The sequence below is a fragment of the Sciurus carolinensis genome, chromosome 5 (assembly GCF_902686445.1).
Source record: "Sciurus carolinensis chromosome 5, mSciCar1.2, whole genome shotgun sequence".
Taxonomy (NCBI): Eukaryota; Metazoa; Chordata; class Mammalia; order Rodentia; family Sciuridae; genus Sciurus; species Sciurus carolinensis.
Window position 1 is genome coordinate 11,059,310 of NC_062217.1, and position 18,325 is coordinate 11,077,634.

Sequence of the window (18,325 nt, forward strand, 5' to 3'; positions counted from 1 at the left end):
GTACAGCTAGAATTTCAGCTGAACTTGTGTCATGAAGGAAAAAAAGACATTTCCAAGTCTACAGCTGGCTAGGAGCGTAACTGAAGGTTGATGCCAAGCAATGAGAACTGCAGCTTCCAGGACCCTTCCTGGGGAAAGGCATAGGGAGGACATTCCTTGCCCTTTCTTCTTCCCTCCTTATGTCCCTGTCCTATGCCCTCTGTCACATGGCTGCAGTTGGCCATTCTTCACAGCATGGTGGCAGGTTTTTAAGAGCAGCCATCCCAAGAGACAAGGAGAAGCTGGGAGTTTCATGATGCCTAGGCCAGAAAATGGTACAGCACCATTGCCATGTAGTCTACTGGTCAAGCACTAGAAGGGCACAGAACCAAGTGGAGGTGACATAGACCCTTCACCCTATCACACTGTGAGGAAAGTTCAAAGGAGCTGGGGAACATTTCAAACTACTATACCATCCTATGATTATTTTAAACTAATACAATTAAAAGATGGTTTAATTTTTACCATTACCTTGTAATTAAAAATTCATTCACATTCACACTCTGTTCAGAAACTTTACATTGTATCAAGGTATGCTGGCTAGGCTAATTAAAGATAAAGTGGGACGTATTTTTTGGTGCCTGGAAATTTAAAAAAAAAAAATCTACGTACATTCAACTGGAATTTTTTAAGAAGAAATACCAGAATATATGTAAATACCAACCTAGCGTCAACTTAGAAATGAGGCTTCAGGAAACCACCACATAAAACACATGAAAGGTAGCCTAGAGGGTACCCAAAGTGGCTTTGATAAATCAAGGAATGCTCAAGAACCACACCCCAGAAGTCTTTCATGGTAGGAAAAATTGAGGATCCACTTAAGAAACCATCACTAATACTCTGGAAATTTCATGAAATACCAGCAGGTTCTATACTACCTAAAGCCAGCAAAAATCAGAGCTAGTTATCTACCCAAGGTTCTCTTCTTATAAAAATACTTCTTCAATATTCCCTCACTTTTATGCAATACAGTACTGAGGAAGATCAAGTGACACATTCTGAGTTATAAAAGTAGGCATTAATAGAGTCTATGCTAACGTTAAAGTAATGTGGGCTGGTAAAATGAAGAAGAAATCTAGAAACACACGGAAGCAGATTCACCGTGAGAGACTCTTACCTTGGTGCTTCCTCCACTACCTTCTGGTTTCTTCTCTGAACTGAGCACTCTCTTTCATTAAGCCACAAAGCATTTCCATGTTTATCACCTAAAACCTGAGCAAAGACACACAGTCACACCCACCGAGAAAGAGTCCAGCTAACATCTTCCCCACTATACAACATCTCCTGGTTTTTAACATGCAAACCTCATAAAAGATACATACCTCTCAAAGTGCTCTTTACAGAGAATAATAGAGAAACGTTTTATATTTACAATCACAAAATTCAATGAAACGTTTTTATCAAAAATGTTTAAGGAAAAGATTCTCATGCTACATTTCAAATAAGATAGGAAAAGCATCAGAATCTACTGTGTTCTGTGAAGAACTGGAGTGTCGATAGAGGGGTCACAACTTTGGCTGCCTGTGGTGCTTAGAAAAGCCACCACAGGGTTATTGCAGACATCTGTTTGTTGTTCACCTTATGCAATGTTTATTCATCAGGAAGTGATATTCTGTGCATTTAGATGCAATCTGATATTTTCTATTTATATGTGGATGTCTTTACTATGCTTTACTTTGTTATAGGAAACTGGTAAAAAGGTTTGGGGTTAATAAGATTTTTTTCACATTTGTAATAATGGGAAATAAACTGGAAGTCAGGTGAAAGTTGAATTGTTTGGATGGTCATTTGTATATTCCTGAATGCATGTTTTAGGTTCACAAAGGCAAAATCTACTTTAGAAGACTAGGCATTAATTTTATTCTAATTATTGGACCTCCCGGGACAAGTTATTTTGTTTCTTCATACATTATAAACAATAGATAATATCATCTTAATATTTTATACAGCTATTGAAAAATCAAATTTAAAAAGATTACAGTTGTAACAGGTATAGTAAGCTATAAAATGAATACCTACAATACAACTGCAAGATTAATTTTTAGGAATAAAGTCTATCTGAGACTCAATAATCATTCCAAGTAATGAAAGAAAACACTACAAGACTCAGAGGTGACTGCCTGAAGTACAGTTAAAAATATTTTAAATCATTAAAATAACTCTAAATCTCCTTTGTTATTCTAGTTGACAAGGAAATAAAAGTAGACTTAGAAAATAAAGCAAGCCAAAATAACCAAGAGTTCTCAGAATATTTCCAACTACAAAACATTAGATTCATTTATAGTATCCCAGTTGACTTTTTAAAGTTTTGGGTATTTACCAAGCATTGGACAAAAATGATTTGATGACAATTTTTTGGCAAACAATATAAATAAAAAGTGCTTGTAAGGGAAGTTAATCCTCACATGCACCATGAACTGTTTTAACTTTTAATATAGCCCTTTCTAGATAGGCATGCACTGAATGTGGAAAAATCTCCAAGTTACATTACTTCCTGATAAAAAGTTTCATGAAAACAGCCGCTCTACGTAAGCCCTGAGCTGGGCCGGGGATGCCTAGTCCCCTCCTTCAGAATCACCAACGTGAGGATGTAAGCACACATGCCAGTGCACAGCGTCAGTACGGCAGAGGCTGCATTGTGCAACTGCTCTTGTGAAGAACAACAGGTGACATACACACACACATGTGCCCCAGTCCAGATGGGGTGGACATTGAAGAAATAGTAGCAGTGCATACACCTAGGAACCAAAACCAGGGAGCCTGGAGACAGGGGAAGAGGGATGCTTGCTTTTGCTGAATACCCTTTACAATGTGCACAAGTCATTTAACACAAACAGATGAAAACTGCATAAAAATAATTTTTAAAAAAACTTCCACGTGGGGGCTAGGGTTGTGGCTCAGTGGTAGAGCATTAGCTTAGTGCATGTGAGGCACTGGATTTGATCCTCTGCACCACATAAAAATAAATACATAAAAATAAAGGTATTGTTTCCATGTACAACTAAAAAAATATTAAAACAAACAAAAAAACCTTCCAAGTAGAGATGAGATATGGGAAACATCCATGTTGCCCACTTAAGCTGCTGAGAGACATTTTCACCTATGTTTAAAAATATCTTGCAGATTGTGGGCAATGGCTAATTAAAATAAGCTCAAAGGTTGAAGCAGATACATATTAAGTTTACACAGACCAACAAACATTTATTGAGTGCCATCAGTGTGAAAGAAAAAGATCTGGTTGCTGGGAAGAGCAACTAAGACCCAGACTCTGCCCTCAAGAACCTCATGGTCTCTCAGCAAACTCAGGTACCTAAAGTCTAAGTAATATAAGTGGTATTCTAATAGCACGAATGAATGTTTTACATCACTGCATTCTGAGGTGGGTTTTTACTCAACAAAAGGTAATCAAGAGACATAAATCTCAAATATATAACATTATATAAAAAAATATGAACAAACAATTATGTATTGTATGATTCCATTTAGATGAAGCTTGCTTTTGTGGTGATGGAGAGGGAAGTCAGGGCCTTGTGCATGCTAAGCATTGGCTCTTACTCAGCTATAACCCTATATCCAAAGCCCTGCCTGAAGTTTAAGAATAGCCAGAACTAACCTGTGGGATGGAGTGGGTAGCTTAGTGCTTGCGAAGCATGCCCTGGGCTTGACCTCCAGCACAGAAGAAAGAAAGAAAGAAACCACCTAATCTATGATGCTAGATGTAAAAACAGCAGGCAGGTACTTGCACTAGTCTAGGAGTGGGACCAACTGGGAAGTGGTGTAAGAGAATCTTTTGATTTAACAGAAATTTTCATATCTAGATCTTCATGGTTATTATATATTTATGCTGTATAAAAAATTTATTGAGTTGTACAGTTAAGATTTGTGGACTTCACTGTATATACAAGATATCTCAATTTAGAAATCTAAAACCAAAACCCCAACAAACAAAAACAAATCTAGCTAGCCTGGGAAAGAAACAGCTTATGCTCAATGTTTCAAACCTACCAAGGATGATACACTCCCATATTTTTTCTACTCTGGAAAATTTGAGGATTTACAAGATTTTTTTTTTTTTTTTTTTTTTTTTTTTTTTTTTTTTTTTGGTGGTGCTGGGGATTGAACTTGGGGAATTGAGTTGGTAGAGTGCATGCAAGGCACTGAGCCATATCCCCAGTCCCGGAGGTTCTCTACCCATAAATAATATCTATGTAAAGTTATCACTGAACTTTAAATTCAGTGGTTTCTAATTTGATAGTCACCTTTTATCAATTTAGGTGTGACTTGCCAATTCATAGTCATAGGCGTAAACTTAGCATGAAGACTTTTCTGACTAATGAAAACTTCAGTGGAGTTACTGTTTTCTGTATGTTCTGTTTTGCTGACATCCACACTCCACAACCACTTTGAATCTTAATCTGAACAGAAGCTGTGATTTGCTCATCTCCATGCAACCAGCTCCCAGCAGAACTCCTGCCACGTTGAGGCACAGACGTCTGGTAAACTAAAATGATATGGAGTCCAGATCAGGACTCCTTAAAAAAAAAAAAAGTCCCAAGATGGCCCAATCTTGAAAGAGGACTGAACAATTCTGCAGGTGGAGGACACTCAGCCTGACAGACATGTTGGGACTGCTTCTTTCTGGAGGTGGGTTTTGTATCATTTCCATCCCAACCAACATCCTAGCACTCTGATGGGAAGTATAGGAAATTCCAAAAGCAGGTCATCAATTTATTTGGACTTATTCAAACACACCAGAACAATTCACAATCACTCTAAATGGAAGAAGGGATATGTTTCCAATAACATTGAATGACACTGTTTAAAAGTCATAATTAGAAAGCACCTTAAAATGTACCAACCTGGATTTCTATATGACGAGGGTTATCAATAAATTTTTCGATTAGTAGTCGATCATCACCAAAGCTAGAAGCAGCTTCTTGAGATGAAAATCTAAACCCCTCCCTGTAAAGAAAAATGGAAGAATAATTAGACTAGCAAAACAAATACAGTACTCTTTATAAAGAAAACAAAAACAATTAAATATTTATTTTGACATATTTCAGAACAAAGCAGAAAAAAATTTACTCAATGTACAGATAACCAAATTAACTCTGCTTGAACTGCAATCCCTCCACTTACTAGCTCCATGATCTTCAGTGGGTTATTTAACATCCCTGTGTATAGATTTTCTTTTGAAGCAAGAATTCCAGCATTTACTTCACCAACTGATAACTAAGAGATTTTAATCAGCTATACAAGCACTGAAAATCAACCCCATTTCTTGGACCTTAATAGATCTCCATTCCACACACCACCACTCCCCAACTAAAATGTGCAGCCACTTGTCTCAGAAGACAGAAGTACAGACAAATCCAGCAAGGGCCTGGCCAACGGCACAGCTGGTCCAGAACCACAGCGAACGCTCGCTGAGACTGACTGTGCAGTCAGGGAGATTCCCGGGAGCAGGTCCTCGTACTCTGCCTGCCCACCGTGCTCTATGCTGCCTCCCACCCACCATCGGGCCCTTACAATTTTATCTTTAAAATTATTCAAAATTAATAACTAAAAGAATTTTTGAAAATAACATGGATTTAATTATTTTTTTCTATAATGTTGATCCCAAACTAAAATAATTTAAATCATTCTTATTAAAATGCATATAAAATAGGCATATTTGGTCAATCCATTAAAAACAAACTTACTAAAACTGATTGAGAATTGTATGCTCATTGATATATTCAGAATACAAAACTTAATTCCTTTCACTTGTTTTACTTTTTTTATTATTTTTGTAGTTGTAGATGGACATAATACCTTCACTTTATTTTTATGTGGCACTGAGGATGGAACCCAGTGCCTCACATGTGCAAAGCAGGCGCTCTACCACTGAGCTACAACCCAGCCCAATTGCTTTTACTTTTAATAAACAGTTAAATATTTGTATTTAACATAAACAATTAAAACCAAGTTCTTCTAATCCTTTAATTTCTAAACAGCTCATCTGGCAATATGAAAAATAACTACCTGACCTGTTTGTTTTGTGCTTGAAACATATAACATTGCAGGTAAACACTGACTAGAAGACAAATTTCCAAATGTGGCAAAACTCTCTGCTCTCAGATAAAAGGCATTGGGTTTTCTTAGTCTTCGATTACATCTTTGATTTAGGGATATGTAGTTCAGATCTCAGGAGACTGCAAACTTCAAAGAAACCAGAGGTACAATGAATCATTGTTTTAATACCACATAACCAACTTTTATTAGATGGGATATTATAATTCACAAAGAAAAAACACAGCACTTTGCAGTTTGTCTCTGCTGTAATGATTGAGAAGTTTCATTTTGCTTTTAAACCAAGAACACTAAAAGTAAAAAAAAAAAATCAAAGTCACCAAGGGCAGTATCAAGTTTGAAAGCATCACAGATATATTTTAAACTGAAGGAAATTTGCATTAAGAATATCTTTGGGGTTGGAGGTATAGCTCAGCAGTAGAACACATGCTTAGCATGCACAAGGCCCTAGGTTTGATCCCAGGACAAAAACAGAAACAAAAACCTTGTGTGGCATTCAATCATAACATTCATCCAATAAGTAACTACTAATCACTGAACTACAGAGGTACTGGGATGACAAGTAAAACAACAAGATCCCTCACAGGGCCTAAAGTCTAGTGGGCACATTAAAGTGAGTGGCATAATCATTTCCATTCATGTCATACATCTCATTTAAATTTGGATAGGAGAAAGAAAGTCAAAGATTATTATGAAAATATCTAAGTCCGTGTTCAACACCTTCATGGTTCTCTTCCCAATCTATTATGTAACATCGAATATTCTTTTAAAAATCTTTCCAATGTTCTAATGATTCTAAGACAAGACAGAGATGCTATTTCCCTGTTATAAGAGGTAGATACCTCTTAGGATAAAAGATAAAGCAATTAGGACTGGGGATATAGCTCAGTTGGTAGAGTGCTTGTCCAGCATGCATAAGGCCCTGGGTTCACCACCAAAAAAAAAGGGCAATTAATGGCTACACTAAACTTTACACTGCATCAGAAGAATGATAAAATGTAGTGGCTTACACACAAAGAAATTTATTCATCAAGAGGGGGAGAGAGGAAAGGAAAGAATGGAACAGCTGTGGCACCATCAACAAGAATGATTACGGAAGTTAAATATGTGGGTGTTCACTAGACCTTTATCTCAATCATTCTGGAGTTTTGGAGTTTCCAAATGAACACAGAATAAAGAGCAACTTTTTAAAGCAAAGAGCATGTATTATTAAAGCCAACAGGGCTACTTGTTGATCTAAAGAAAAGAGATGGCTTGTTGATCAAGTTAGAGTCATATATTTAGCTAGAAAATGATCTATTTTTATAAACTAAGTAAATATATTTTGAATCAGTGTGCCATTTACTTGCCAAGTAAGGGTTAAATTATTTACTAAAGGATGCCATATGAATGGATATAACAACTTCAGAAAATGCTAAACTCTAAAGGTCATTACCAACAACAGCACAGCAAGCCCCACTGCCAGGAAACTGGCAAGAATGATCCCTCATGGAAGACAGCATGTTCCTTACAATAGCCTAGAGAAGTGTCTGATAAGAAACTTGAGAACGAAAGAAGAGCAATAAAAAATAAGTGTTGGGCTTTCAGTGAAATTGCTACATAACATCATGTAAAAGAGGAAAATAATGAAGGAAAAAATAATGTTCACTAAATATACACCTCTTACCAAACCAATAAATGGTTTGCAGTATCTTTCTTATGCCACTCTTTCCTATGAAGAGGTTGAATATAGCAACCCTCTTTCCAAAGATGACAAGGACAGTGTCTCCCATCCAGGTGCTGTTCTAAGAATCCAGGTGAGGAGGTGGAGTCACGGTCCTCTCCCCTTGCTCCCTGGCAATCAACAGAGGATGGTGGAGGGGAATCAGTGCGACTTCTAAGACTGGGTCAAAAAAAGGTAATATATATAATATGTCAAAATACACTCCACCAAAAAAAAAAAAAAAAAAGTAATACACCTTCCACCTGGACTTAAACCAACTGATACTGTAGCACCTTGTAGAAGTTCAAAACCTCCAAACCGTGAGGAAGCCCAAGCCACCCATGGAAGGGTCCTTTGGTTCAAAGGAGTTATACTCAAAATTGAGAACAAGAAACAGGAAAGAAAAGTTCAGATATTAAACCTGAACTTTGAAAGATAAATGTCAAGCAGGATGGATTTTGAGGTCAAGATGGGACTAATACAGCTCCCTGCTTCGGCTTGCTTCTACCCACAGCTTCTAGCCAGCCCACTCAAAACGTCCCATAGTTCATTAATGCTCTACCAAAAGGTGCTAAGCAGGTTGAGAGAGTTCTAGAGAGAGGCCAAGAACCAGACCAATGAAGCATTCTTCACTTTGAAAGACAAAAGCCCTCACTTTACCTTAATCTCTCAGCATTTCCCAAGAAATTTTCGAGTAAAGCAGAGTTGTATCATATACATTTAATTCATATAAATTCAGCACTAAGAGCAAATAGAGAGTAAGAACACACAGTCAGGTAAAGCGGCAGCACGTCGTCCTTGAGCTCTCACTCTGCATCCAGTCTCTCAGACTCCTGCCTCTACTTGCAAAATTAAACTCTTTCTTGCCGCCTCCCACCCCCATCACACCATTCTTCTTATACAGCAGCCTCCTAACCAGTTTCTCCGATTTCAAGATCATGATTCTGCCCGCTTCAAGTCCACTACCAAGAGAGCAACCAGAGTGGCCCTTGTAAGACCTCACTCACAAATTCCCCACAACTCGTTAATCTGGATAATATACACAGTTCATTAAATCCTTCTACTTTTTACATGTTGGAGAGTTTTTGTAATTAAAAAAAGTAGACATAATGTCAGGAATCTGAAGTTCCATAGTGGCCTTTCCTCCTCAAATCACTCCAGCAGCTCCCATCTCACTGAGAGCCAACAGGATCTCCCCTGACCCCACGGAGGCCTGGTGATCTGCTTCCTTCTGTCTTCCATCCCATGTCACCCAGTCTCATGCTCCTGCAAGAGGCCCGCTGCACTGCTGTGCCCCTGCCCAGATTGTGACCTCCTGGCTCCACTGCAGGCTCCGTGCAAGGACAAGCCTGGCAATGGTGCTCTGAGGGGATTCCCTCCAGGACTCTTCAAGTCTCTGCACATTTTTATTTTTCTTATGCTATTTTCATCTTCCACAGTAGTTTTACATCATTTTCTGTGATTTTGTTTGACTCCTATTACCACAACCACAGGATTTCCCAACCTTGTTTATGCCATGAATCCCTTTCACAAGATGACATAGCATAGAAACTTCTTGTCAAAATAAGGCTTCAAGTGTTATAAAATGCATGAGCTCACCAGGCACAATGGGACAGGCCTGTCATACCAGCTACTCAGGAAGAAGACCTAAGCCCAGAAATTTGGGGCCAGCCTGAGCAACACAGCAAGATCCTGTCTCTTTAAAAAAAAAAAGGAATTATGATTACAAGCAAGCTCAGGGTGTAGCTCAGCTTGTAGCATGAGCAGGGCCCTGGGTTCTATCCCCAGTACTGCAAATAACAGCAATAATATCAATTAATAATTTAAAAATTAAAAATACATAGGATTGCAAAGGAAACAAAATAATATTGAAATACAGATATTAAAATTTTTTAAACATTTAGAAAAAAACACAAGTGGTTCCTTGTTAAATAATGAGCACCATCAATGGGTTAATGATCAGCATAACTTGATATCTGCAAAAACATAATGAGATAATACATGATTTTCTAGCAGTAAAAAGTTCAACAGATACCACTAGTAGTTTGGTTTGTTGTTATCCACGAGAAAACATGCATCCCAGGCAGAGGTTGGCAAAAGAAATCCAAACACTGCATTTCTTCTTGCTGGGTTAGCAGAACAGGGAAGAGGGGCATCTCTGTGACCTTGGTCAATACCTGGGACCAGAACCACTGTGAGAGTGAGGTTGGTATTTACAGACCGTCAACCTCACAACATAAGCCAAACACCTTTCCTGGTGTCAACCAAAGAAACAGTGGTGTTGTGCTTCAGTGTCCTATAGAGCTGACACTCTGTCAGTCCCCAACACAGTGCCTTCCCATGAGGTCTTAAAGGAGAACACAGAGTGGTCAGGAGATTCTCGAGGTAACTGCTTCCTTCAGAACCTCCTATTTTTAATTAGGTTTGGATCCCACTGTATTGGATGATTTTCACACTAATAAATCCAGATTTGTGTTTCTAAGAGCTTTAAGAAGGAAGTGACTGGGGAAGGAAATGAGCAAAGGAGGAGAGAGCAGAATTGAGCATTTGAAAGGCCAGATGATTTCTGGATGGAGAAAAGACAAGAGAGACAACCTAACAATAAAAAAAGCAAACCATTTGTGATTTGTCATCCTACCATCTCTAAAAATAACACTTCTCCTGCTGCCAAATCTGAAAATACATCTGAACAGAGTTCCTTAAACCTACTTCTATTAGGCAGTTTCTTAAACCACTTCTTTCTAATCACTATAATGTCACTGATGCACTGAATTTTTGTTTGTTTGTTTGTTTTGGTGGTGCTGGGGATTGAACCCAGGGCCTTGTGCTTGCGAGGCAAGCACTCCACCAACTAAGATATATACCCAGTCCCACACTGGATTTTTTTAAAAATTTTGCCTCTCTCTTGAAAGTTACTCTTGATTTCTGAAACTAGTAAAAAGAAAGTGATCTAAATTTACAACAGAGTGCACTGTATATAAAAGACATGCAACCATTTCATCCTCAGAAGGAAAAAGAATATGTTTCACACTATAAAATGTCAAACTAGTTCACTACTTTTATGGACTAGCAAAGCAAAGCAAGTAACTATTGAGGAAAGACATAAACTCTTTTTATTATTGTTGTGTTTTTGTTTTTCTACAGTACTGGGGGTGGAACCCGGGGTCTCATGCATGCTGAGCAAGTACTCTAGCACTGAGCTGTAGCCACAGCCCTGACACAAACCCTCAGTGAAATTGTGCCAACTCTTAAATATACTTGGTTGAAATCCTCAGACTACCTTTCAAATTAGCCAGTCAAATGTCAGTAATTTCTGCCTAGAAAATACAATAACTATATTTTTTAGAATATACTGTAAAAACGAAAAGTCCTTTGTTAATGTTTTAAAATACCTTTATAAGCCTATTATGGGACAATCATCATCAAAATATAAAAAATGAAGGCTTCTGCATAATTTCAATTTTCCCCCATTCAAAAAGGTAAAAATTAAGTGGTTATTGTAATTACTCCATTATGCTGTTAGTATCTGTTTACCTGCCAGCTTAATAAAACTCTGGCAACTGCAATTTTCATCAAAAGTACATTTTGGACAGCGGCTCACCTGGTCTCCTCATCATTCCAAGCGACGCGCATGCCTTTCCCGCCACCGCCTGCTGAGGCCTTGATCATGACCGGGTAGCCTAGCCGCAGGGAGGAATTGGACAGAAGTTCAGACTTTGATCATCTGGATGTATGAACATGACAACTGACCACATGTTCAATAACGCAGAAGACAATAACTAATTTATTTAAAAGTTCCTTTCTTCCGAGTCAGGAAAATAACATCAGTGTGATGATCAAATATACATTTATAAAATGAGAATGTGGCCGTTTTAAAAGAAAAAAGGCTACTTGCATCAATAAACATAGCATTTTCCTAGTAATAAAATAAAAGCTAAAATAAATATTTGACAGTGAATCCCAAAATCAGAAATCAATGGAGTATTAACCAGTCAAAGATAAAAGAAGCAACTTCCACAGCACTAGGAAACACAAACACACAAATTTCCTCCATCTGTTGGCATGTTTAACAAATTGAATTCCCTTTTTTCAAATGTTGTGATTTCCAGGTATATAAGTATTTTCATCTGAAAGTCACAGGGAATGCCTACAGCTTTATCAGCAAAACCTGATGGTACTGAGAAAAATCACGCGTGGCTGTTATATTAAGAGCTGGAGAGAAGCTGGAGGACTCACTAACAGTGAGAAGCACTACTCCAGGGGTCGGGAAGACACAAAGTGAGGTCCAAAACAAAGGCACTTCCAGCCAGTGTTGGTTAAAGAAAAGGAAATCGTAAAGTTGTTGTTAGAAGACTGAGCATTAAGGTAAAGTTTTCCACAGCAACAGTCATCCTGACAGTACCTCAAGAAAAGCTATCATGTCCCCTTATCTCAAGGTTTTCTGGAAACACTGTGGAAAGGCTCATATGTTTAAGACTATGTGTTTATGATCTTTCCTGAAGAAAGAAGCAGTCAGTGAGCCCTTAAAGGATTGTCCCTGGCCTGTGATTCTGTAGTAGCATTAAACCCTGGCTATAAGATCTAAGAGGAAAAAGGAAGAGGGGCCAGAAGTCACAGACCTTTGACCCTCAACCCACAAAACATCACCTTAACTTCAGCTTAGTTAAAATGACACTTGCTTCCTAAATATTTTATAGTTAATTCAATTTAAAATGTTTAGCGTGTTGTTTATGTTTATTTTTAAAATGTTAAGTCAGTGAGAAAAAGAAAGACAAACACCACATTGTTCTTGTTTAGAGGGCCTTATAATCCAGGAAGAGAGGCAAAGTACCTAAATAACTATCACTGGGGACTCAGAGAGCAGGGGATCACAGGAAGGTGGAGAGAAAAGGGTAAGAAAAATACACTATAGGAAGGGCCTTTTAAATGAGGCTGCAGAGGAGGACCAGGATTTGAATATTTCAGGAAACAAAACTGAGGTGCTCATGAGACAAGTTTAGGAAGAGAATGAACACTTCTGTTGAAGCTTGGGGGTTGCCAGAGGAAAAAGAAGCAAAAACACAGACCCGGGCAGCATATAAAATATTTTGCTTGCTTTCATTGTCGGTGCTGCATGAAATCTTGCATGAAGTTTGATCCTGCAGGACAGTAGCAAGAATGGTATTGTCTCAATCAATGCTGTGACCTTACAATGGAAGTCACATACAGGTACCAGATTGAAATCAGTAAGAAACAATCAGCCTGCTTTTTAAGGAGTGAAGAACCCCCCCAACAATTCAAACCTTTATGAACTTTTTGCCTGCAAAATTCCACTTACAATAACTCAAGGTCTTTTTTAGACAAATGGATCCATACCCCCCCTAAAAACACATTATCAATTCACCACCACATGTTATCTATCCATGCAACAGGAAACCACAAGAGTATGAGGTCCACATTCCAATGGCTATCATTTTCGGATCCCTATGAGAATTAGGAAATTTGCAGGGTTTTCTTGATTCTAGTATTAATCTCATCTTAGTCATTTAAGATGGGCCCTGGACCATGCAGTGACTGGTGAGTTTCAAAAAAATATGGTAAAAACAAAACAAAAAAATCGGGATATAACTGGGGAAACAACAAAATTTGTCAATAAGAAATTATTCATGTTCAGAAAAGGTGAGAAGTGATTAGAAAATAGGGCAAGACATAATGAGGCAATATGGGCTCCCCAAAAAAAGACAATGAGGCATTAAGCCTGTGAACACATTAACCCCGGGGGCAGGACTCCCTGACCAAAGCCTAAGAACCAGATATAACAGGGTTGGGAGGAAGAGAGGGAGAAACTGGAAGAAGTGACACTCTGTTAGTCTAACTTTTGAGCTATCTTCTGAAATAATATAAGGGAAAGGTTTTCTATTAAAGTTCTTATGCAAAATAAATCACTGAATTTCAGGCGTTACCTGTTTTTATGCTATTACCATGCCATGAATGTACAAGCCAAAGACAGCCAAAGAAGAATATCAAACAACATTAGCCCCTCCTCATCACTACTTTCTTATTATGTCTCCACCACCCTAGGTAAGTCACAGGGTGCAGGGAAATAGAAGGGATAAAAGATTCGGTGAAAGTTGATTTTTCCCGGAAAATCAGAAATGCTCAGCAAGTCGACGGCTGCTGCCCCTCCTACCTAGCATGGACCTGGGGTTTTACCGGTTCTCCTGCATTCTCTTATTCACTGGAGCCCCCACTCTTGTTTGGCTTTTGTCTACGATTCATGTTTTAATTTTATATTCTTCAGTTGACATGTTTCCTTAGCATAACAACAATACAAGTTCCACAAGCTTTCAAAGGAGGCAAATCTCCAGGTATGAAGATTACTTTGAAAAAAAAAAAAAATGTGGAACTCAAGGCCCAGTGCCTTTAGGGTCCTTTCATTGATACCTGCTGCCACTGCCTCCCCCACCCCAAGACCCAGAGACAGATGTAACCTGCCTGCTGACACCCCAGCAAGGAGGTGGTCTCTACTCCTCACTTCCATCCTACACAGGAAGAGAAAGGCACACCTCCAATACAAATGTACCAAATGCTACACAAGAAAAAGGTGTTAAGGAAATGTAAGAACCGAGGTTACCAAAGTGCCACAAGATTTCTATTCCTACTTTTCCAGACTCGACTTTCTTTTTCTTTTTCTTTTTTTTTTTTTTAAGAAACTGGTGTTTATTTTCCATAACCTTATTTTCATTTTGCTTAATAAGTGTCTGCAGAACAGCTCAAGACCACTCAGTGGGTGTTCCTACCCACTCAGTAGGCTGAGCAGTGGGAGATGCAGACCAGTGTTCAGAAGGAACTGCTGGATAGGTTCCGAGGGCACCTGCACACCTTCAGACCAGTCTGCAACCTCAGGTTGAGAAGCAGCAACTTTAGGTTTGACTGCGGGACAAGACACCTTCCCTGGTTCTGTTAGCTTGCAACAAAAAGCGTGGCATGTTGTCCACGCTTCTTTCTAATTCCACTACCCAATTTTCATTCATTAGCTCAAAATGCTCACTGAATATATATGATTTGCCATGGATCTAGTTCTGGGGGATACAAGGACGAACAATTCAGAAAGATTCCTGCCCTCACAGAGTCTACCACAGATTAGAAAATGCCACACGAATATGCATAGACCTTAAACAAATACGCATGCACCTAAACACGTGTCTTACACACACACGTACATATTATCACATATGTGTATAGCATACACACACAAATGTTAGAGTGGTTAACAGCTACCATAAAAACAACACACAGAAAGGTGACTAGGGTAATTGTTCCTTGAAAAGGGTTCTCTGAGGAAACCAACCTTGAGACTGGATCTGGATGATAAGATAGAGCTAGCCCTCAGAAAAGTCAACAAAGAAGGAATACTCCGGACAAAAGGACAAGTTGCAAGGTATCAGACGGGGAGAGAAGTAGCCTGAGAGAGTATTCATGCTCATTTTGACTGCATGCAATAAATGAGTTGTGGGAACTGGGAGACTCATTGGGAAACCTTTGCAATAAGCATTCTAGGTGACAGAAAGCTGCGACTTGGATTTGGCTGGTCCAAGAGGAAGAGGAAGAGGAAGAGGAAGAGGAAGAGAGAGAGAGAGAGAGAGAGAGATTTGAAGTTTGTTTTAGAATTGGAGTCAGTGATAGTTTGCATATGGAAGGTAAATAGATGAAGGAAAACTCCAGAGACTTAGGAGCTTCCTGTTTAGTTATAGATTCCAAGTCAAAAGAAGAGCCCTCTGGATGACTGATAGGCTGTGTTCACCTACATAAGACACAATAAATAATTTACTCTTCAAGCAAACGCCACCTCACACACACTGGCACAACCTGGTAACTGACAAGCTGATAAAACATTTTGATCCAATACTCATAATTCACAGAATAAATAATTTTATTTCATCTTTTTACCTACAGGCTCTTAAACTAAAACTTCATAGGAAACAATAACTAGTGGAGAAGGAAAGCAAAAAGAAGGGAGAAGTGAGATATTTTTTGGGAATTGTCCTATTCCAAATTTAGTGGTGCTAATCAGAAACCTCTAGTGGATCAAAGAGGAGATGTGACTCTTGGTGGTGGAGGGGGAATCTTCTTTTAAAAACACTTGGGAAATCTATAATTAATTGCAAGGCTTTTGTTTCCTAAAAGAAAGGTTCAAAGTAAAAAGAAAATAAAAGATAGCCAGGGAGTAGGGGCTGTCCTCTCCATGGATAGAATAGACCCCCATAATGGGCCTCAGAGGAGAAGAAAATAATGGCCTCAGGAAGAAAAGACCCAACACAGAGAGGAAGGAGATCCCCAGGTGAAGGCTGGGTGTCAGGCTGGGAATCAGAGGTGCGCTGCAGCGGGCACATTTCCTCAAGCGCATTCATTGTCGAACAGCTGACTGAACGTTTGGGGTGTGTATTTTTGCTTTTGTTTTGGGGGATATGCTTCAAGACAGTGACATTTTTGAAGAATTCAGGTTGGTCATTTTACAAAATATTCCACAATCTGAATGAATTTGATTATGCACTCATTTAATTTAGATTAACAACAAAAAATGTCTAACAAGCAATTTTACATACTATATAACTGACATTCTATCTTCATTTTTGCATCACACAAGAAAAAACAAAACTCCATTTGTCTCATTACCTATAAAGTTAGGTTTGATTACTTAAGGTGGTGTATATTAAACTTCCTCACAGAAAACATGCCATTTTCCTTCTGTAACCTGCAAACCATCTGTGGGCTGACACTTCAAAAATCATGAGTATCCTATATGCAAACAATATCTCACCCAGTGGTAATAATGAAAATTAATGATTCTTACTTTAATCAATTCTACATTATTCACTGAAAAATGAGCTTTTTAAAAATTAAGACAAAGATCTTTGCCTGTCTTCACTGTTGCTTCTCCACTGGCTGAAACAGGGTCTAGACAATAATGTGCAAAATCATAGTTACTACATGAATGTTCTAGTTGACCATATAAATAGATGCAGATCATTTATTTTTACTGCTGTAATATATTTTACCTCATGAATATATATAGCATTATCCTGTAAAGGTTCTGATTTTGATTGTTTTTATACACAGAATGTTCCCATGAATATCTGTGTGCCTGCTGTCTAGAACCCTGCATAAGTGCTGGAAGATAAGTCCCGGGAGTACAGCTGTTGGATGGGATGAACTCTCTCGGTGCCATAGGAAATCAAATTCATTCACTTTTCTTTGTAACCACAATCACAATCACACAAACCACACCATCACTTGCCTAAGACTCCTACAGTGGCCTCCTAACAGAACTCCCTACCACTGCCTCTGCCCCCACCCAAGCCACACACAAGGTCAGTGAAATTTTATTAAGCCATGCATGAAATCATACCTCCTGCCTTACATTCTGATGAGTTTACATAAAACTAAAAAAAAACCATAGACGTACAATGAAGTAGAAATCCTGAACCCAAGGACAGGTAGTGAGGAAAAGAGAGAGAGAGGCAGCTTAACATATACTAGTTTAATTAAACAAGTTAGAACACCAGAAAGGACCACTCTAGATGTGCTGTAAGACTTAAAAACAGGTCTGATGGGTTGGGGTTGTAGCTCAGTGGTAGAGTGCTTGCCTGCTACCTGTGGGACACTGGATTCAATCCTTGGCACCACATAAATAAATAAACTAAAGGTATTGCATCCATCTATAACTAAAAAAAATTTTTTAAGACAAAAAAATGGCCTGAAAGATATTAGCCTGCACATCAATTAATTTACTTGTCAAATAAAATTTAACTTCAATACCTTTTACATAAATATAACAAAATCCAAATACACAATATTCACAATGTCCACAATCCAGTAAAAATTAAGAGGTTATATGATGAAGAGGACAAAATGGGATCCATATGAGAAGGAAAACGGAAACAGAAACAAAGATCCTTAAAACATCTGTCATAAATCTTACAGACTGAGCATCACTTACCCAAAATGATTGGGGACACAAGTATTTCAGATTTCAGAGCTTTGCAGATTTTAGAATACTTACATAGACTTTATCAATACAGTTTTCCAAATTTAAAAATCTGAAATCTGAAATTCTACATAATCCAAAACTTTTTAAGCACTGAGAACTCCAAACAAGGAACAAGGCAAGGATTTACCTTTTAGCATTCCTGTCAAGAAAAGGAAATAAAGAATAAAGAGAATGTGAAGGAAGAAATAAAAATGCCTTCTTTAACAGATAATATGATTTTATACAAAGAAAATCTATTTAAAAAATCAACAGCAAATCCCCTAAGCAATTACAGCAAGATTGCAGGATATAAGGTTAACATACAAGAGTCGATTGCATTCCTGGGCTGGGCTGTGGCTCAGTGGAGGGCTTGCCTAATACGGGTGAGGCACTGGGTTTGATCCTCAGCACCACATAAAATAAATAAATAAACAAAATAAAGTTATGTATTCATCTACAAGTAGAAATACTTTTAAAAGAAGTAGATTGTCTTCCTGTATACA

At 38.3% G+C, this 18,325-nt stretch overlaps 1 protein-coding gene across 2 annotated transcripts in view; it reads right to left on the reverse strand.

The window, feature by feature from the left end:
* The window catches only part of Pcca (propionyl-CoA carboxylase subunit alpha), a 358,996-nt gene that overhangs the window by 204,208 nt on the left and 136,463 nt on the right, over nucleotides 1-18,325 (reverse strand). For both annotated transcript variants that reach the window (XM_047554213.1, XM_047554212.1), the window contains 3 exons: nucleotides 11,415-11,493; nucleotides 4,899-5,001; nucleotides 1,157-1,251 (listed from right to left, as the gene is read on the reverse strand). In XM_047554213.1, the coding sequence (XP_047410169.1) occupies nucleotides 1,157-1,251; nucleotides 4,899-5,001; nucleotides 11,415-11,493 (277 nt within the window). The remainder of the gene's footprint in view (nucleotides 1-1,156; nucleotides 1,252-4,898; nucleotides 5,002-11,414; nucleotides 11,494-18,325) is intronic.